The 22,190-nt window shown below is 39.3% G+C and overlaps 1 protein-coding gene across 1 annotated transcript in view; it reads right to left on the reverse strand.

Moving 5' to 3' along the window:
• The window catches only part of adarb2.S (adenosine deaminase, RNA-specific, B2 (inactive) S homeolog), a 348,099-nt gene that overhangs the window by 73,570 nt on the left and 252,339 nt on the right, over nucleotides 1-22,190 (reverse strand). The window contains exon 3 of the mRNA XM_041567373.1: nucleotides 8,447-9,354. Coding sequence (XP_041423307.1) covers nucleotides 8,447-9,354 — 908 coding nt within the window. The remainder of the gene's footprint in view (nucleotides 1-8,446; nucleotides 9,355-22,190) is intronic.

Genomic DNA, 22,190 nt, shown 5'->3' on the forward strand with positions numbered 1-22,190 from the left:
TTGCTAGGAAAGACCCTGGGTGAAATTGGTATTAATTGCCCTTCCTCTGCTCTTGATTTAATACATTCTAGACAATATACAGACAAGCATTAGTGTTACTTAAAATAATGGTCAGTAGTAGGTAGCTATTTATTTATTTTGTTTTTATTAGATTTCCGGCAAGTTTATGAAAACAACAAATAGAGTTAATTGATTATGACAGCCATTAATTTAAATTCAGAGTCTGGAAAAAGCTTTGGCAAATAACATCCTCTGATATTTATTGACTGAGACAATTACACGCCTGGTTCACGCGAAACAGACTTTACTATACTATACAAATATTTTATATGGCCAACCATGTGGATACCCCATCTTATAAGTGGAATTGGCCATTGAAGCCACATCATTCGCTGACACAGGTGTCACTACATTATTCAATGACAATCTTGAAAATTCAGTGTTTGGCAAAAGTTGTTTCCTGTTTCACCAGGGTAATAACCCAACGCACTTAGTAAGGTCTGGAATTGTTTGTAGACGTTGTAGTGGAAGAACTTGGCTGACCTGCAAAGACTGACCTGTCCTGAACCCAAGTAAACATCATGGATGAAGAAGCTGACTGTGAGCCCCAATATCAGTGCTCAATTTCTTACATATTTGTGGAAGCAAATCTCACCAACAATGTTCCAACTTTGTTCCAACTTTGGGGGGAATTCACTAAAGGGCAAATTTTTGCCTGCAAAGGCTTTGCACCACTTTCCCAGGCGTAAATTCATCACCACTATGCTAATTCACTAAAATGCTAAGTTGCGTCTCTGTAGCCGACATTGGCGAAGTTTCACTAGCGTTAACACAAACATTTCATAGTGAACTAGTCCTAACCTAAGTCCTAATCTTTGTTTCTGCCTAGCGAAACTTCATTAGTGCTCTTATGCTTAAAGGTGGCCATACACGGATAGATCCGCTCGTTTGGCGAGCGGATCTCCCTCCGATATGCCCACCTTGTTCGCAAACGGTCGGTCGGTCGGATTGCGGGACCGCATCAACGAACAGATGCGGCCGCGATCCAACGGGATTTTTAACCCCATCCGACTTTCGGCCAGATCTCGATCGGGGAAGCCCGTCGGGGGCCCCCATACACGGGCCAATAAGCTGCCGACTCGCTCTGTCGGCAGCTTTTATCGGCCCGTGTATGGCCACCTTAGGTCAATTTGAATAGGGCAGGTACATATAGGTCATATATACGTCTTTATTAGAGATGTTGGGGCAAATGCTTGAAGTGGCCACTTATTATTACACATGTCCAAGGAAGCAAAATAAAGACAAAAGAGATCCTCTAATGTCCTAGACATGAGCCCACCCTAAAACAAATATGGCATGACCCTCAAATTGTTTAAAAAAAATTGTTAACATACACATTTTTAATAGTTAGAACTTTTGAAGGCAATCCAGTTTTAATATCTGAAAAAAGTCAGGTTTTTTTTTTTAGAACTTTTATGACTTTCCGGCATACAGGATATGATGTCACTGACATAAGATTGAGGAGGATGTAGCTTCATCTTATCAGTTCGCCAGGTCTAAGGTGGTGAAGGAAACTCTTGCGAAAAGGGTAACGTTCTGTAAAACTGGCACTTTAGTGAATTTGAGGAGTAATGATTGTTCGTCTGATCAAAGATTCGCCTGACAATAGGGCACAAAACTTCGCTAGCGATGGGCAATTTCTCTAGTGAATTGTCGTTTATGCCTGTTAGTTAATGGGCGATGTCCCTGCTGATTGGATTTCTGGCTAATTTTTGCTAGCAACGGCTGCTTCACCCTTTAGTAAATCTGCCCCATAGAGTGGAAAGCCTTCCCAGAAGAAGGCTGTTCTAACAGCAAAGTGAAGACTGGCTTCACTTTAATCCCCTCAGTTTTCGAATGGTTGTTCACATACTTTAGGCCATATAAGTGGTAATTCATTATGCCCCCAGATACAAGTAAGAGGCCAAAAGTGCACCCCATAGTGCTCCTTCAGGAATGCTTGTCACAAAGTCTAACACTATAGTGTAATAAACCGATATCATGGAACTCAATGGCCATTGAAGCCCTACCAATAATATAATCTTTTCCAGCAATTATCCATACATCTACTGCACGTAATTTTCAATTTACCTTTCTTATTTTGTATAACTCGGTTCCATAAATACCTGTATTTCATAAGCACTTTAATCATTGCTTTTCCTTCTCTATTACAGAAATGAATTCTAGACGAAACACAACATGTGTACAGTTTGCCCTAATGACAGATCGAGGCAACGCTGTTCCAAGCTCTTGCATTTGTACATGAGGGTCCGTAACACCTGCTCCTTAGATTTACACCATATGGTATGCATTATTTTCTAAACTGCAGCAATTATACAACTGTGCCGAATTAAAAAAAAAATGACTGTTATGAGAACTTATGTCTCTTAAGGGGATTGTGTTCTTTCTTAGACCGACACTTAATAGAACCCTCAATTACATATATCTCAGAAAGGAAGAAAGAAAGTTAAAATAACATAACGAATAGTAAAATATAATGGCACACAGCAATGATACACTGAATGATCCAGATCAAGTGTGCAAATAATTCCAGGGTCCTCTGTGTGGAAAAGGGCATCTGAACACCATTCATCAGAAAGGGCAGAACGGGTGCATTGGCAACAATGTGTAATTGCAGGAGCTTAATGAATTCCGTCAATATGTGTTTTCCATTGTGTCCAATTTGGAGCACCCAATGCACTTGAATGTACATTGGTAAACAACCCCTTATTGTCTTTATCACCTGCTGGCTAGCCCTGCATATTACTAACTATGTACATTGTAAACATCAATTCTTAATTTTTACCCCTTTACAAAAAGCAGACACGTCCTCCTGTCTGCTAATTAAACGTTATTCTGTCTCCTTAGGGCAGAGCCACACCCTCAAATTCGGGGAGATTAGTCGCCCAGCAACTTTGGAGCGACTAAACTCCCCGAACTGCCTCTTGCCAGCTAGAATCTCAATCGCCGGTGGGATGGCGCTCAGAGGCCGAAGTTTCCTCGTGAGGCAACTTTCCCAAAATGAAGAGCTCTGATTGCCGAAGATGAGGAGATTTGTCGCTGGGCGACTAATCTCCCCGAATCTGAGCGTGTGTCTCTGCCCTTACATGCTGATCATCTTAGCAAATGTTTTCTATAACTAGACATCCAAAAAACAATGTTGAATATGCCAGCATTAAGATAATAATGTTTCTGTGGAAACTCCAGGGCGCTCAAGTTGATCTTTAGAAAGCTTCCAATTGAGTTACTACCCTCAAATGCAATTTTGGAATAAAGAAGGAATTACAGAATATTGCAAATCCCATTTGTGCTCTTTGCAATATGATTCACAGAGTGAATGAGAATGAGCTTATCTTACCCATTTACCCAAATGAACCGCCAAAGTGCAATAGGGAAGCCTCGGGCCTGCTATCCAATGATCTGCCATATTGTATCAGAACAAGAACATGTTAAATCACTTCTAATATATTCCCACACAGCACAGCGATTAGTGCTAAGCAATACCACAGTGATTTTTTTACACTTAAAAGTCAGAATCTTTTTGGGTTAATGTGTAACCATTCTGTATTTGATTGTTCCATATTTTTAATTTGGCGTGGGAATATTAATTACTGGCTGTGCTCTGCTGAGGCTGAAATGCTGTTTATGTTGAGTGAGATGGATTAATAAGGGAGGGAGATTAGTAAAAAACAATCTGTAAGCTGGTCAGAGGCAGTTAGGGTGACCTTGATGCTTCTGAAATGAAAAACTGTGTGTCAGAATGATATCAACATTCTTCATTGTGGGATAATAAAGTACGGGGAATCGTATTTATCAGGTAATGCAGATTGCGGGCAAGATTTACTTCTGCGAGTTTGAAATACTTGTCAGGGAAGAAATAAAGGGAAATGATGATAGTCAAGTGATTAATATTATGAGAGATTCAAATTGGAAATAATTGACTGCCAAGAAAATCCATATGGATATTATGTTTATCAAAGCTAAGATGTTATAGAAGTATTTGAATAAAGGGGCCTAGCATAGCGTTTCTAGTGTTATTTTATATACATTTTATAAAATAGCTTTCATGTTCATGCCAATGCCAATGCCTATCTGGGTGATGTTAAAAACAAGATCAACATACAGTACCGCCCAGCATTTGACAACAATCCATCTGGTCGTACCCGGTTATACCCAACATGCGCTTAATCAGCTCAAACCCTTTTTTTCCCTGTAAGTACCATCCTTTTGGGATTCATGATTCAGAACTGTCCACAAAAATTACCTGCCTAATGTCTACTTGATCCACAACTTTAGGTTTTGAAATTACCTCCAGGGAACAGAATTTCTTCCCCATAGACGCGACGATTCTTCTTGCCGAACGACCGATTTTAGGGAAGCCCGACCAATCCTTCGAAATTATTGTGTGGTTAGTGGTATTCGAACAGGTCCGGACTGAGAATTTAAATAGGCCCTAGCATTTCAGGTACACAGAGGCCCAATCAGCCCACATAGAGTCCCAAACACCCCCCACCAGCCCACTAAATACTGACTTTCTATTGGACCTTATAGCAGTCCCTCTGGCATTTGCCAGAACCCACAGATTGCCAGTCCGGGCCTGTATTTGAACGATCGTACATCTTACGATTGTCGGGAAATTGATCGGCCAGGTCAAAAAATCTTTGTCGGTCCCAGTGCAATCTATCTATGTTTGCAGGGCCAAGCAGGCAACTCCCCTTTGTTTTCCTGGCAAATTGGTCTTTTTAGTTGATGGTCAATTCGTACGATGGTTCTGAGAAGATCGTGGTCTCATGATCAGGATCTGATCTTTTAAAAATCTCAACATCTATGGCCAGCTTAACTCCAAAAGGTCAATTGGACTGATCCTAGAGTCAAGTTTGTTCTAAGAGTTCATTTCTTTTACTTTCATATGTCTATGGCAGGAGAAAATACATATAAAGCCAGTGGCTGCATTTACAGACAGCAAGGCTGTTGGCTAGGCAAGCGTATTCTCCTTCAAGCAATTAAAATACAGCTTTTCAATTAAAATACGAAGGTTTCTTGCTTTTGTAAACTCATGGATAAAACGCACAGAATTAAATAAAGTAGTGATCTTGTCCCTTTCATCATCGTGAGAGATGAACTCATTGACTTCTCCAAATAGTTACTGTGAATCAAAGCCAATTCCCTCTCCCATAACCACAATTAGAATAATGAGACGCTGTGAAAGTTTAAAAGTTTCGGCTTTCTTAGTTAAAGAAAAGGGAATTAAAGACTAAGGGAATCCGAAACACATCTTCATTCTTCATGTTCTTCCGTTCGCGTTAAAAACAGGTGGCATTGACACAGAACAGTGAGGACCATTTTTCACCATAATGCAACATCAGGCATTCTGTAAGATAATCATAGAACGAGCGATGGAACGGCTCCGCATTCAGATTATTCCTCTTGCCTTAAGATAAATGGGAATGGAAGCTGGAGTTCTGCTTCTGTAGAGTGCTTCTTATTGCTGGCAACAGCAATCGGCATTATTGTTTCTGCTAAGCTATTTGTTTCCAGACAACAATCTCTATAAAATCTATTTTGTAGTTAAAATTTAAAGCCACTCAGCTGTGCGTATTTGCTAATGGGATAGGTTGTGCTGTTTTGGTGAGACACAGCATGATAGAGCTTGTCAGGTCTGAGCACAAATCAGCATTCTGTGAGTAATGGCAGAATTATTATTATCTTCTGTAACCAGTTGTCTGTTTATTTACCCATTGGATTTCCACCGTGCGTCTGTGAGACCTCGTGTACTCATGTGGGGGTCAGAGATACTGTATTATTTAAGTAATGGCTTTACAATAGATACCTAACAGATCACTTGCAGCCATGTATTTGTGTTATTTTGTGCTGTGCTAATGTTATAACTGCCGTCAAGCTGGGAATCGACGTGCATGCCTTTATAATTGTTTGAATGCACTTAAGGTCTATTCACTAGGTTTTTGCAGAAATGTAGATTAAAACTGTTTATATGTAGCAGATAAGCTTTCTTGACTGAATTAGCAGTCCATTTTCCAACCCAAATGATGCCCTACCTGAGGCTCAATCAGCTATTGATATGGCTAGAAGGAAGGTTCAGCAGACTTTTACTTTACTAATGCTATTTATTATGCAGAGAGACACAGGATCCTCAATACTATGACTGGTAGGTAAACCAGTTAGGGACCACCATATGGGGTTTACCTTGACGTGGTATGGTGGCTTTTCAACTTTATGATCATAACTTTGTAACTAAAAACCCCTGTCTTTGTGAACACATGCATTTGCATTTATACTGAATTACTTAGACAGAGACCAGGGAATGTGCACTGACCCATTTGGATATGCCAGTAGCACTTCCCTTATACTTCTATATATTTTTACTTAGCAATGCGGGTGCTCCCACAACCCCCCTTTTGTAGAAGGAAAATACCCATAAACTAAGAACATTTGATCGTATTTGGTGCCTGCCGTCAACATGCAGATGCCAATCATGACTTTATGGTGTTAACGACTGGCTCTGTGATAACCTACCTGACTAATGGGTAAATGTATCTTCACTAAAGTCTGGAACCCCATGGCAGCCAATCAGATTTTACTTTCATTATTTCATTACTTACCAACGATTGTAAAAACTGAGAGGTTGCTATGGTTTCTAAGATCTAGCCAGGCTTTGTCACTATTTTTACATTACCATCCCACTGGTGTCCCCTCACATTTAAAATCCCCCCCCCACACATACACTTCAGGGACTTTGACTGGGCAGGTAACAAATGAGCAACAGCCGGGGACCCAGAGTTAAAAGACAGGGAGAAGAATACAAGCTACAATGAAAATCAGAATATACGGGATTATTTAAAGTGATGAGAAATATTTTTCCCAAGGTTTAGTCTTGCAAAATATGCCCATAGACTCCCATGGATGAAAAACAATTGTTGTCCATTTATTTGGCAAATTTTACTCTGCTTCGTGAATTTTCTGTGAAGCAAAACGGGTGAGATTCGACCATCACTAATCATTTACCAGGGAACCTTGGACTATCTGCCCATTCTTTGCATAATTGACCTCTTCTCCGTATTCAGCTTCCTTATTCTAGTCATGTTACCTGCTATCATCTAGCAATGACTCCATTTCTCCTCTTTGTACAGAAAAGATGAATAACAGAGACATGTGCGTACAAGGCAAAATGGTTGGGTAACAGGAGGTTCCACTGACACCAGAGTCCACCAGGAGTTTTCCTGGTATCCTGGTGAGCCAGTCAGACACTGCATTAACACACGTTCAAGACCAGTAAGGGGAAAAGCAAATGGAGCCCCTTGATTCTTATGCACAGGAGACTAGAACCAAGACAATGGTTGCTATCTGCATCTACACGCAGATGATGAGAGATGAAATAACTGTCAGGGGTGATCCTGACCCCTCTGTTGCCTGAGGCAGTTTTCCTGCTGCTGCCTCCTTCCCCGGAGATCCAGGGGTGGTCCCGTCGCTAGTGCAGAGAGTGCAATTGAAAACTGGAATTTAGGCTATTAAAGTTACCAGGAGTTACCATAACCTGTGGGGCGGTTCCACTTGAGACAGATTTTTGGTTGGACATAGATATCGTACGATTGCTGTCAGGGGCAGAACATTGCTGATCTGTTCTTTAACTAATCTGACTGGTAAAGACTTTGATCTGAATGGTTAGTGGCGGGTCGGGAGATGGGAAAGTCCGATCGTACGATGATTCGTACGATCGGATCTTTGCATCTATGGCCAGCTTAAGAATAGTGTTCTCCAGGCCCGGACTGTGGGTTCTGGCAAATGCCAGAGGGGCTGCTATAAGTTGCCATAGAAAGTCAGTATTTAGTGGGCTGGTGGAGGCTGTTTGGGCCTCTGTGTGGGCTGACTGGGCCTCTGTGTACCTGAAATGTCATCCCATATATTTACATTGCTGGATAACCCAGCTGGTGCTGTATACATTAAAGCCCTGCAACTATTAATTTGGTGAGTCGAGAATTTGTGTGGAATTGGTTAGAAATAATTGGCAAAGTGCAAAAAAAAAAAAAACCAAGCAAGCTTTGCATATTACCCTGTAATAATAAATACACTGTGGGCTTCAAAGAATATCTTTGATAGTAATAAGTAGTAGATCAGTAAAAATGTATAGTTTTTGCATTGTTTTGGTATTAACAGCAGAAACAATTTGCATTGTAGCTTTAGTGTAAACTCCGACACAAAAGCAAAAGCCTTGCTATTGGGAACTGGGCTTCTCTCTCCATAGCAAATGTAACGAAATTAAATGATTGCATGTCAATATTAAAGAGCTTATAAAGTAAAACCACAATAACTCCTACAAACACAACGCTCACAGTGCAGGCCTGTCAGAAACTATAAACACTTTTTTACTAGACGAAGTATCTCAACTCACCTGTGGCAAATGGTTACATTTACTTCTGTTAGGTATGTGAGTGGTCAGGCGAATGTTAAACAGGTCCTGTAGTGCATTCTGGGCTGCTTGGGCCTTTGCCAGTTTCTTGCTACGTCCTGAACCTTCAAATGTTCTCCCATCAACTCTCATTGCCATCACAAAACGCTTGATGTGCTGTTTCTCCACAGTCTCTGAGAGGCAGACATACCTCAGCCCAGGTCGCAGTTCATTTAGCATCACCACTGGGTTCTTCTCTCTCTCAGCTGGGGATGCCATCTTGTGCTTGTTTTGCTTAGCATGGCCCATTAAATCCAATGTATGGCAGATTAATCTCCCATGCCGATATGCGCTAGAAAGCAGTTCATTATTAACTGGGCTATAGCCTGAGAAATGTTCTCTGTGTGTAGACGGTTCAAATTCCTTGAACAGCGTGTCTGGAAAATCTGCCTGGTCAGATGTAAAGTCAGTTGATGGGCTCATACAGTTTCCCATTGCAAAATGAGCCTGGCAAGCATTTGGGAACTGCACAAATGATTTTAAAGCCAGCTCCGCTGCCCTCATCTTTGCTTTCTTTTTTGTAGGCCCAGTTCCCTCAAATGTGAGTCCGTTTACTTCCACAGCCACAGAAAATACTGGAGCATGAACAGGACCAGTCTGAGAAACAAATCTATACTGCAAATCTGGTTTTAACTCATGGAGCTGGACAAGGGCATTTTTGGGAGTTACAGACCATGAAAGTTTCTTCAGGATGATTTGCAGCTTACAGAAATGTCCTCCATTTCCTTCCTCCAAAGGTCTTTTCCTTTTCATTCTGGGTGGTCCTACCTTTGGTCTGTCACTTAATGACAAAGTGTGATCGTCTCTGTTCCCTATATTTCGGTTTTCCTTTACTTCTGTGCTGCTTGTACCTATGAAACAAAAGAAAAAAAAAATTAAAAAATACAATAGCATCATTTGCACTTTCTTTCTCAATCACATGGACATCTTTTTGAGAATTTAAAGCAGTCAGTGCAAAATAAAGCTCCATAAATGTCATACTGTCTGGTACCCCCATTTCCAGTGATGGAGCCTGCACCCTGGACACCACACATTCTACCTGGGCAACAATGTAAAAAAATCCAGCCAGTTGGGAAGCAATGTTCATTTATCCGCCAATTACATAGGGGTGTTAAAGTTCTGTGCATTGATACAATGTGAGATAGTTGCACAGGAACATAGAATAATTGACAGCCTGCTGAAGACACTATTGTACTGCCCATTGTACCCTACACTTTGAAGCTTTGAAGTGGCCATTGGATACTGTAGGTGCAGTTTGGTGTTCCTTATTACACAACGTTCAATTACTTCTTTTTTTTTCAATTTAACTTTTTTATTGAGTTTTTCAGATTCAAAATAAATCAATCAACATTTGAAGGAAGACGTAGAGAGAAGAATGAGCGTGTAAGTAAGGGGGGGGGGAGTAAGAAAGAGGGGGGGAAGGGGAGGTAATGTTCCTTCATGTTTATTTAGTACATTTTCGGTGGAGCTACTACTTTAGAAGGCTATTCCTGTTAATCACTGTATTTAGTCTCTGCTAGTATGTTATTGTTGTAATAGTTTCCACTTTTGCCATTTATGGTAGGTGATGGTTTCTTTTGTTAGTTGTTGAGCGCTTGTTACTGTAGATTTTTCATAGGTAGTGATGGGCGAATTTATTCGCCAGGCGCGAATTTGCGGCGAATTTGCGCGTTTCGCCGCCAGCGAATAAATTCGCGAAACGCCCGTGAAAATTCGCGGCAAAAATTCGCCGGCGGAAAAAACGGACGCTGGCGCCAAAAACGGGCGCCGGCGTCAAAAACGGGCGCCGACGTCAAAAACGAGACGCCGGCGCCGTTTCGCGAATTTCGCGCGAAATTCGCTAATTTGGTTTAATCCATGGTTTAACAGCGCTAGTGATGGAGTTAGTGCCATCGGGGTTGGGGTAGCTTCCTGTAATAATCGTGAGACCTCTTTCCAGAAGGGAGCCATTAAGTGGCATGACCACCAAATATGGAACAAAGTCCCTTTTATTGTCTTGCACCTCCAGCAATTGCCTGAGGTGTCCGGGTACATTTTGTTGAGGACAGAGGGTGTTTTGTACCGTCTAAAAATAATTTTTCTCTGGTTTTCTATGTGGTTGGTGCATTTAGAGTATTTATAGGCTGTATTGGCTGCTTGGATCCATTGTGGTAATGTGCAAGTTATCTCGAGGTCTTGTTCCCATTTCTGAATATGAGTTGTTTTCACCTCTGTTGAGTCGGTTGAGATTATTTTATAGACTTTAGATAGGCCTTTCTTTTGTCCTGCAGTGTAAAAGAATAGTTGTTCAAAAGGCGTATGTTGTCGATGAATGTTTTTTTGATATGGGTTTAGAAGGTGTCCTATTTGGAGATATTTGTAATGATCCTGTTACGGGATCAATTACTTCATATTCCGATTAGAAGAAAGGAGGATCCGGCTAAATATTCAGAAGGGGGTTTGTTACAGTGAGAGCTGTGAAGATGTGAAATTCTCTCCTGAATCAGTGGTACAGGCTGATACATTAGATAGGTATAAGAAGGGGTTGGATGGTGTTACAGGGTTATGGGAGATAGATCATAGTACAAGTTGATCCAGGGACTAGTCCCATTGCCATCTTGGAGTCAGGAAGGAATTTTTTGCCCCTCTGAGGCAAAATGGAGAGGCTTCAAATGGAGCTTTTTGCCTTCCTCTGGATCAACTGGCAGTTAGGCAGGTTATATACAGGCTAAACAGGTTGAACTTGATGGACGTGTGTCTTTTTTTAACCTAACTTACTATGTTACTATATAACTATGAATACAGAGCTTGCAGTTCTTCGTGGCTTAAGATCTAGACATGAACAAACTGATGTTTGTGCTTTATTAAGCCTTTGATTGATTGATCGGGAGATAATAAGCATGGGTTGCATTTAGAGAAGGAGGGTATTGTCAGATGGTCTGTTAAAATCAAGAGGGTGGGTTATTTCCTAAATATAATTGCATAAAACTCTCAAATTAGCCACACATAGTCAAACATTTCAGCTGACCCATTGTTTGCAGTTTGGCTACACACATGAATTATTTAATTACAGTTATCAGAGTGTCAACAAGACAACAGACTAAAGATAGAAGTTTGCACTTTCATTGACCCATGCAACCCAAACTCATGGGGTCATTGGCCATCAATATATAAATTCACTTAAGTTAACTTAGATGTAAGTGAATACATGGCAATACCTTTGAAGAAAGACAGATTATTAATGGGGGAACATTGCATTTAAACCAGTGCGTATTGCTTCATACTGTAGGTCTCCTTTTTGAATGAATTATCAACAAGTGCCTGTTCACCGATCTCCATACACTTAGGGGCAAATTCACCAAGGGTCGAATATCGAGGGTTAATTAACCCTCGATATTTGACTGTGAATGAAAATCCTTCGACTTCGAATATCGAAGTCGAAGGATTTTGCGCAAAATACTTTGATGGAACGATCAAAGGAATAATCGTTCGATCGGACGATTAAATCTTTCGAATCGAACGATTCGAAGGATTTTAATCCAACGATCGAAGGATTATCCTTCGACCAAAAAAACTTAGGCAAGCCTATGGGGACCTTCCCCATAGGCTAACATTGAGTTCGGTAGCTTTTAGGTGGCGAACTAGGGGGTCGAAGTTTTTTCTTAAAGAGACAGTACTTCGACTATCGAATAGTCGAATAGTCGAACGATTTTTAGTTCGAATGCTTCAATTCGAAGTCGAAGGTCGAAGTAGCCCATTCTATGGTCGAAGTAGCCCAAAAAACACTTTGAAATTCTAAGTTTTTTTACTTCAAATCCTTCACTCGAGCTTGGTGAATTGGCCCCTGTTACTCTCCTGACACAATCTGGATACATTAACCTGGGCATTACTTTGAAAATAATTTTAACAGGAGGTAGATGGAACAAAAACCATTGTGGCAAATCGATACCCGGCTGCAAATAGTATTCCAAACATCGAGCGACTGCCTCCAACAGAACATGAAATGTGTAAATGATAGAAAAGAGCATAGCCAACATGAATACACATCATTTTCATCATTGATGTTGCAGAAGAATTACAAGATAAAAAAAAGTTAATTTACATCAGCTTTGGGCACTCCTGCTGTTGATAAATTACAGCTACTGTGATCCTCAGAAATCATCTGCCATTTCCAAGGTCATGCATTTCCCATTCAAGGTTGTACATCTTGAAATTCATTTATTTCAATGTATTGCGTTCAGTTAGAGCTCAAGGGTCAGATGACCAGTTCATTACTGGAAGGCCTGCTCTGGGAATTAGCCAGGTATATTATACAATTTATTATCTTGAAGACATTAATCAAAAGGACGCCAGCATAGATATTCCTATTAATGAACCGGGGATACTAATATACATTAAAAAAATTATACTAAGTAAAGATTTTTCTTTGCTTGTGAAGGTTAATGAAAAATAATCTTCTCTGCCGCAAAAAGCAATGCCTTCCCGCTACATTACAGCAAGGGTTAATTACTACTTATCATGGATCCCTACTGTGCATAACAAAAGATCAGTTTTGCTCTGCTGAGTGTAAAGAATTATTTGTTAATCAACAATGGCATTTTCTATTTATTTTGCTACAGAAATAAAATCGAGGCAAGGAGAAATAGTGAAGTGAATGCATTTCTCTAGGTGGAACAAAAGAAAATAAATGGTATTTTGCTTTACTGAAACATTCATGTGTGAACTAAACTAGCATCTGTTACACTGGTATTTAAATATAGAGGGAAAAATGAATACCCTTTCTACTGTCTCTTATGTTTATACATGCTTAAAATAGCCATTCATTTTTGTCTTTTTTGTTTTTGAATTGTCGTTATGGAATTTCTTCAAGAACCAACAGAGAGATATTTTCTTATACATTGGATGTAGGACTTTCATTTCATGCCTATCCTGTTTTGTTGGCAGTGAGATCTGCTGACTTTTGAATGCTTTGATTGACTATAGGTTGCCTTGGTCATGGTCGTGTTTAAAGGTGCACATTAATCACGCCTTATGGATAATCAGTGCTGTCAATGGCTACAAGCTGGTCTATTCGTATGAATGTGCAGTAATGTTATTGCCTACAGTTGGGTCTAACCTTATTAATGTTCAGTGCTGCTGCTTGCTACAGGTTGGGCAGGCCTTATGAATGATCAATGCTGTCATTGTTTATAGGTTGGTATAACCTTGAAGGTTTAGCGCTGTCATTCACTATAAGTTGGTCTAACCCAGGTATCCACAACCTTTTTCATCTGTGAGCCTGGAATTCAAAAATAAGCACCTACTTTGAAGCCACTGGGAGCAACATCCAAGAGGTTGGGGCACCAGCTACTGGTTGGGGATCACTGGTCAAACCTTTTGAACAAACTATGCAGTATTGTTACTGGCTAAAGTTTTAACCACAGATAGAGAATAGTGTAGATATCGGAACGTTTAGCCTCCCCAAAAGTGACCAATTGCTGTATCTCTCTCTCAAATGTTAAGCCATCTGGTAGCTTGTGAAAATTTTAATTCCTTTTTTCTAGCTGTATGTGAAGAGATGTCATTTTGCCCAGATCGAAACAAGGAAATTTTTTGCCCAAGATCTATTCTGCTCAGACCATTGTTGCTCAGCCCAGACCACACTATATTCTACCCAGCCCATGCTTCCTATATTGGAAATATATGGATGGCTCCTGAATTCAAAGAAGGTCTGTGACTATCTAGAGGCTGATTTAAAGTACAGCCATTTTTATTGGGTATTTGTGAATAGAGATGAAAAAAGATAGAGGCATTCATTTCACTGGATGTTTGAGTGTTTCCTTGATCATTCTGACTTACCACATCCCTGCTCTGTACAGTATACGATTACATTTTAGGGGCTGTGGAAAAGCAAGTCATGCACAATACTAATGTGAGGATAATGTCAGGGAAGTGCCTATTACATAGCTTAAACTCATAATGGGAAATGTACCAGAAGTCCTTTCTTAGTCAAACAGCACAAATTAGACAAGTAACCACAAAAGTTAGTTGTTCTGCTCTTAAGGTCCACTGTCCTTACCCTTCCAACAGAAATCAAAAGCCTTATCTCAATGCCTTGTGACTTGGTGGTCATAAAAACAGTCACATCATATCAGTGGTTACAATGGGTTTGCACCATCTGGAGGGGTTTGGTACAGTGGCAAGAGGGAGGACTCAGCCCAAAGGCCAGTTACTTGCTTTATTAGATGAAACCCTACTTGAAAATAAATACAATGGTTTTTTTTCTAAAGCTGTAACTTCATTATAAATTGAGGGGGTTCTGGACCTACAAGAGGGGTTTGAGGCCCTGTATAATATGCTTCACATAAAAATTAAATTCCTTCTGTACAGTCTAAAAAACTTCCTTAATATATGACTACAAAATATATTATCAAACCTTTCTGGTAATCAAATAAGGCATCAGCAACATCTTAAACTCATATATCAAGTCTCTAGATATATTAAAGAGGCCCCAGAAATGAAGACTATGTCCCCCACTCGAGAAAGAGCTCTTGTTAAACCTCTTTGCTTTGGTAGGATACTGTGAGCTATAGATTGGGCAGTCATGAAGAAATTTCTATTACACAAAAAATAATCAGTAATTTGTTGCTTTAACTAACCTATTTCTGGCTCCATAGAACCTTCAAAGTCTGGAAACCCTAGTCAAAGGTGATCTATGCCTTCCCATAAAAGGTCCTTTTTGTTAGCCTTTTTTATTTCTAGTATTTTATTATTCTAATAAAGTGCTTTGCATCGGGGTCTATAAATAATCTGTTCTGTTCAGTTACGGATATCAGTTTCCATGACTCTGGGATCAATTTTCATTAAGGAGTTACATTACTTCGTGTTTGGGCTGTTTTGTGTGAATTTTTCAATAACTGCAGTTTTTTTAAAGTTATGATGACACATAATTAAGTGTAACACTGATTTATAATTTTTAACATGCTTTAAATAACTGGATTAGGACTAATAAGAAATAATATCAGAAGTGTATGAAAAAAGACAGCAGAAGGATCCATTAACAAGATGCTCATTTTTACTTGTAACATTAAGGGGCCGATTCACTAAGGGTCGAATATCGAGGGTTAATTAACCCTCGATATTCGACTAGGAATTAAAATCCTTCGACTTCGAATATCGAAGTCGAAGGATTTAGCGCAGATAGTTCCTAGCGCAGATAATTCCTTCGATCGAATGATTAAATCCTTCGAATCGAACGATTCGAATGATTTAAATCCAACGATCGAAGGAATATCCTTCGATCAAAAAAAGTTAGCCAAGCCTATGGGGACCTTCCCCATAGGCTAACATTAACTTCGGTAGCTTTTAGATGGTGAACTAGGGGGTCAAAGTTTTTTTTAAAGAGACAGTACTTCGACTATCGAATGGTCGAATAGTCGAACGATTTTTAGTTCGAATCCTTCGATTCGAAGTCGTAGTCGAAGGTCGAAGTAGCCCATTCGATGGTCGAAGAAGCCCAATAAAAACTTCGAAATTCAACGTTTTTTAACTTCGAATCCTTCACTCGAAGTTAGTGAATCGGCCCCTATGTAACATGTATGCGCTTTAGAGGGATTTTATGCAGACGAAAAGGCATGAAAATAGTTTTTCAATTCTATAAAATGTGCAAATACAATACCCATTTGAAAGCAAAATTGGAGCCCTAGTGATATTTTGAGATTACCTCCTTTCTTATGTGAATTGACTAATAAAAGTAGCACCATATAAGTGTAATACAATTATGTAATAAAAACTGCAAAGTTTGCACTGGGTCTCGGGCCCCCTCAGAAGCATGCCTAAAGGTGTCCATAGATGCACAGATAATATGTTATGAAACAAAGTTTCGTGCAATATTTGGTGCATTCATGGTGGGCAACAAGAAGACCTATATCAGCAGAAGACTTGGATATCATCGACTCGACGATCAGGCAAGTTGGGAAATTTTGATTGAGCGCCTTTGAAGGCACCCGAACATCGTCCACTGTTACTGCTGAATTGTCAGATAGATGTAGAATTCTATTGTTTATACCTGTATATCTGATGATACATCAGCTCTGACATGTCTGTATTGAAAATGCACAAACCAATGAAAGATTATAATTGTTAACTCATTGGACATGGACATGACTAGTATGATGAAGAAGGTCTCCAAATGGGTGTGTGCTAAGGGATTATGGGAATCCCTGGATAGTATGGGCCGCTCGCACACCCTGGCCTTCAAGAATTATTGCCTGGGATCGGCACACTTACCAAATAGACAATTCCAAAAATTCACTGGCACTTACGGCTGGTTCAAGCAGGGATACCCCCTTGTGTGTTTATATGAAAATCTGCAACATTTCAGGGTAGTACCCCTTTGCTTGACAAAGGGGTACTACCCCGAACCGTTGCACATTTGCAAAAAAACACACAAGGGTTATCCCTGCTTGAACCAGCAATGAGTGCCAGTGAATTTTTGGAATTATAGGAATTAGTGATGGGCGAATTTATTCACCAGGCGCGAATTTGCGCGATTCGCCGACAGCGAATAAATTTGCGAAACGCCTGTGAAAATTCGCGGCAAAAATTCTTTATTATTTTTTTTCGAAAAACAGACGCCAGCGTCAAAAATGGGCGCCGGCGTCACAAATGAGCGCCGGCGTAAAAAAAACAGGTGCCGCGTCAAAAACGGGCGCCGGCGTCAAAAACGAGACGACGGCGCAGTTTCGCTAATTTTTTGCCATTTCGCAAATTTCGGCGAAGCAAAACGGCGCAGATTCGCCCATCACTAATGGGAATCCCTCCATGAGGGAGGTGGCGCAAGAGAGTTTAGTACTAGAGAGAAAGCTGAGGTTAAGTTAGCTGGTTAGCAGATGGAGCAGACAGACAACCATTAATTAAGTTATGTGGTTCAAGAAGCATGGAGGTTAATAATTTGTACATTTATGTTTGCTGTAAATTACAGTATATATGGTAGTAAATCAAGATGCTGTCTTTCCAACCAACGTATTTGTTATCAGTGTGAATTGTTGAGATGGGAGTCAAAAATGGGAGGGGGCAAATATTGACTTGTCTCCACATGTCAAGCAATCCATAGCAATCAATCACAAGCATTTACTAAATTGGATCTGATGATTGATATGAGTTGCTAGACCTGGTGCCTTTTAATACTTTCTAAGTATCAACATAGTGGAAGAAGTGGAAATCATTTCCACTGGGAATGCCAGAAAACTGCACTTGGTACAGCCCCTGTTTCATAATATATATAAATAAGTGGAGGCAACCATACACTTTCAGATAAGGGCTCATTTTCCATCTCTTTTGGGTTGAACTTGCTGTGAAAAGGAAGCAGTTCAATAACGAGTACAAGTATTTTTAACTTTTTTTATACACAGCTCTATGCTCTATGATTCTGGTAATAGAGGCAAAAAGGAGTGTGGGGTTTACAGATTTTATCAGCAGTCTACTTTATATAGGAAAAACATAGCCATTTTATAGTAACTCAGCATCTCTCTTGACTCCTGTTTCAACTACAGCATTGCTATTCTGAGAATCTCTGCAATGCTGGGCTTTTGGAAGGCAATAATACAACGATCCCAAACCAATTATTTGTGGAGCGTGCTATCAGCACTGAAAAATGAAAATGAATTCTAAATGTACAAGGCACTCATAGACTTCTATTAACTTTATAGAGCAATCTTAATTTCACAAAGCTGCACAAAAAGATATTTGAGCACAAATGTTTTAAGGACAAATTTTGCCCAGGTCTAGTAATTCATAGCAACCAATTAGAGGTTTCTTTCCAACATCTGACCAGTCCTCTGACCAAAACTGGTTGTTTATTAGTTCCTATGGGTTACTAAACCTGCAGCATTCTTTATACTTTCATTAGATCTTCTCTGTTTAGCTTACAAGGCCACAAGAGGACAACTCAAAAGCATCAGTGATCAAACCATGTGTTTAGTAGTTGAGCTGGCACTCAAAGGACCAAACAAACAGCGATCAAACCATGGCAAGGTCAATCAGATTCCATTGACTAAACCATGGGTCCCCAACCTTTTTTTACTCGTGAGACACATTTAAATGTAAAAAACAGTTGGAGAGCAACACAAGCATGAAAATGTCTAGGGGGATGTCACATAAAGGCTGTGATTGGCTGTTTGGTAGCCCCTATATGGAATGGTAGCCTACAGGAGGCTCTGTTTGGCAGTACATTTGGTTTTTATGCAACTAAAACTTGCCTCCAAGCCTGGAATTCAAAAATAAGCTCCTGCTTTGAGGCCACTGGGAGCAACATCCAAGGGGTTGGAGAGCAACATGTTGCTCACGAGCTACTGGTTGGGGACCACTGGACTAAACCAACACTTTTCATGCATAAAGACTTCTGAAACTCTTATGGGAGCCATAAAGTGCTCTTGGTGGGTTACATAGGAATTTCAGTCTTCCATTGCATAGTTGAAAACTCTTTCATTGGATCAGTGATTAGCGATGGGCAAATTTATTCGCCAGGCGTGATTTGCCACCGGCGAATAAAGTCACGAAACGGGCACGAAAATTCGCCGGCGTCATAAAAAAATGGATGCCAGCGCTTTTTTGTCGGCATCCAAAAAAATAGACGCTGGCATCCAAAAAACGGACACCGGCATCAAAAACGAGACGCCGGTGCCGTTTTGAGAATTTTTCGTCGTTTTGCGAATTTCGCGGGAAATTCACAAAAAAAAAATGGCGCAAATTCGCCCATTACTATCAGTGCTCACAGGGACTCTCTGTACAGCATTAATGTAAAGATAATATTTAGTCTCAAGATGGGAGGCCACTGAGACCACAAGTAAAGCAAGCCCAAATAAAATGATTTCAAAGGAAGGTGCTTCTACAGCAACACCTCCATTCTCAAGGGTATTCCCTTGATTCAGCAAGGTTCCAGCTACAGTACACTTCAATACAAACCTGATATTGAGAGGCCTATTTATTAGGTCAAATTTTAGTGGATTAAAAACATTTTGAAACTATGAAACTATATAACTCTGTTTCTCTAAAACTAAGAATGCCAAGAAAGTTTTTAAAAGGTCCAAATATAAAAAGTAATTACTAGTGAAAAAAAAATCCACAGATCTCTAAAAGTCCTAATTGATTAAAAATGGTCCAATATGATTAGCGCAGCTCCCATTGACTTCTATGGGACCTCAACAGCCTATATTTAGCACAGTTTTGGATTAGAGTTTTTCATGGTTTTTGCACTTATTAAATCTTGAATTTTTTGGGGCAATGTAATAGAAATCAGCAACTGAAAAAATATTCACACTGGGAAAAGATATGCCTTTGTGTGAACAAATTTTCCTTTTGTGTGAATTTAATATAGCTTTGCAAACCTGGAAACTGTTTAGCAACAGTGGAAGAAAGTTGTTGAAGGTGAAAAAGTTGTTTGCTCCAAAACATTACGACACCTTCAGGCACTTAAAAGTGGGCAATGCACAATTAAAATTCCCAATGCAATAATAATGCAAATTTGTTATTCTTATTTGTGCAATTTTTTTTGCTCTTTGCAGCTTTTATTACATTCCCCCAAAAGAGTTTTGGTGAATTAAAAAAAAAAAGAATTTAGTAGTAGGTACAAAAAATGCAACTGGTTCTTATTTTGTCTTCCTGCAGCCAGCTTCTCCTTGTTTTAAAACCTTAGACAGAATAATGGAGCTCAGTAAACAATATTAATTATTCTGAAATATGTACGGTTGTGCCCAATATTTGGATAATTTTTCCAGCTCTGCAGAATTCAGGCCAAATGACACACTGATTGAGCTGTCGAACATTCTTAGGAACCTATGATTAAGATCAGGTCTCTTATAGTAGAAGAACTGTGGAAACTATTTTTGATTTGCAATATGTTATAATGTGCTCAGTGCTGTCTGGCTTAATAGGTTTTTGTACAGACTCAATTATCATGCATAATGAATGCAAAAACCCAATGAAATTCTCTCTCTCTCTCTTTTTACAATTTAGCAGGATTCTAATGATTATCTATTAGTCTTGAATGTTTTGCGTGGATCCCAAGCACAATTAATTAAGATATTTGAAGGGAGGATATTTGTGTTTGCAATCAAAATAATGTCGTCTTGTCAGGTTGGTTAAATGTATTATACAAAAGAAAAAATCTCATTATACTTTCAACATGAAGTGGCAGATTTATTAAGGGTTGAATTTTGAAAAAAAAAACCATCAAAATTCGAATAAAAAAAGACCAACCGAAATTTATTTAAAAAAGCAAAGTTTTTTTGGGTGAATAGGTCGTTTTTGTGCGAATTTGAATCGCATGAATTGAAGTGACCGTATGCGATCGAATTCGAATAAAAGTTTCAAAATATTGGTATATCAATTGCTGAGTCATAATTTCAAGAATATACAGTACAGCAAATACATATTCACCCCAAATCTCACCCAAACTAACCTTCAAGATGAGATTTAAGGCATATCTAGGAGATCAATAGGCATTCTTCTCGGTTCTCACCCATACTGGCATTCAGGTTGAACCCCCCTCACTGCTGCAATATCTCTATGAGGAGTCAGGCCCCAGGACTTAGGAACCACTGCTTTAGGATGAGACTGATGTGTACCATAAAATATTCAAGCAGAAAAGTATAACTTTTTCAACAACTGTGAAAATTTTTCAATTGTGAAAAATTTTCATTATGTTTCAGCCAACCAATTAATTTTGGTGATAGTATCCCACTGACTTTCTATAAATCCATTTTTCAAGTATTATTGGGAAGCTGGATGGGGGGATTAGACAGAGATGTGAAGTATGTTCTATGAAACATTTTTATACAAGCTTATTATTTGTGAAATGTAGGGGGGTATTTATTTAAACAAATTTTTTTCCAATTTTTATTTTAAAAAAAACTCGAATATCAAAGCCAAAGGATTTAGCGATATTCCTACGATCGAACGATTAGAAGGATTGTAATCCATCGATCGAAGGATTTTCCTTCGATCAGAAAATTGTTAGGAAGCCTATTGGCCTCGGTAGGTTTTAGGTGGCAAACTATGGGGTCAAAGTATTTTTTAAAGAGACATTGCTTCCACTATCGAATGGTCGAATAGTCGAACGATTTTTAGTTTGAATCATTGGATTCGAAGTCGTAGTCGAAGGTCGAAGTAGCCTATTCCATGGTTGAAGTAGCCATATTCGACCATTCGAAATTCGAAGTATTTTTTCTTCTAATCCTTCACTCGAGCTAAGTAAATGGGCCCCTACGTGTGGGTAAAAGTCTCGACAAAATCATGCGACTTTTTCAAATTGTTGTTCAAAAAGCGTGATTTTTTTGAATTGTTGCCAAAAACCCTGAATAGATTTTCGATCAAAAGCCAGTGTCAAACAGCCCAAAACCCTCGAAAATCACGAAGGCAAAAACCAATTTCCAATTGTAAAATGGACACCTGCCATTGTCTTTTAAATGACTTCAACAAATTTTAGCTGGAGTATTTTTGGATTTGGATTTTTTTGCAGTTTTGGAGCATAATAAATCTCAAAAAAAATTATTTCCTCTAAAGATTCTGTTTTTCCCCTTAAAAACTTGACCATAAAAATTCGAGGACTAATAAATAGACCCCTAAATCACTATTAAAATTAATTACATTTAAGTTTAATATTTTTGCAATTTTAGCTTATTCAGATATTGTATTTTTGTTAGAAATTTATTTAAGCAAAATTCAGCAG

Source organism: Xenopus laevis, chromosome 6S, assembly GCF_017654675.1.
Source record: "Xenopus laevis strain J_2021 chromosome 6S, Xenopus_laevis_v10.1, whole genome shotgun sequence".
NCBI classification, from domain to species: domain Eukaryota; kingdom Metazoa; phylum Chordata; class Amphibia; order Anura; family Pipidae; genus Xenopus; species Xenopus laevis.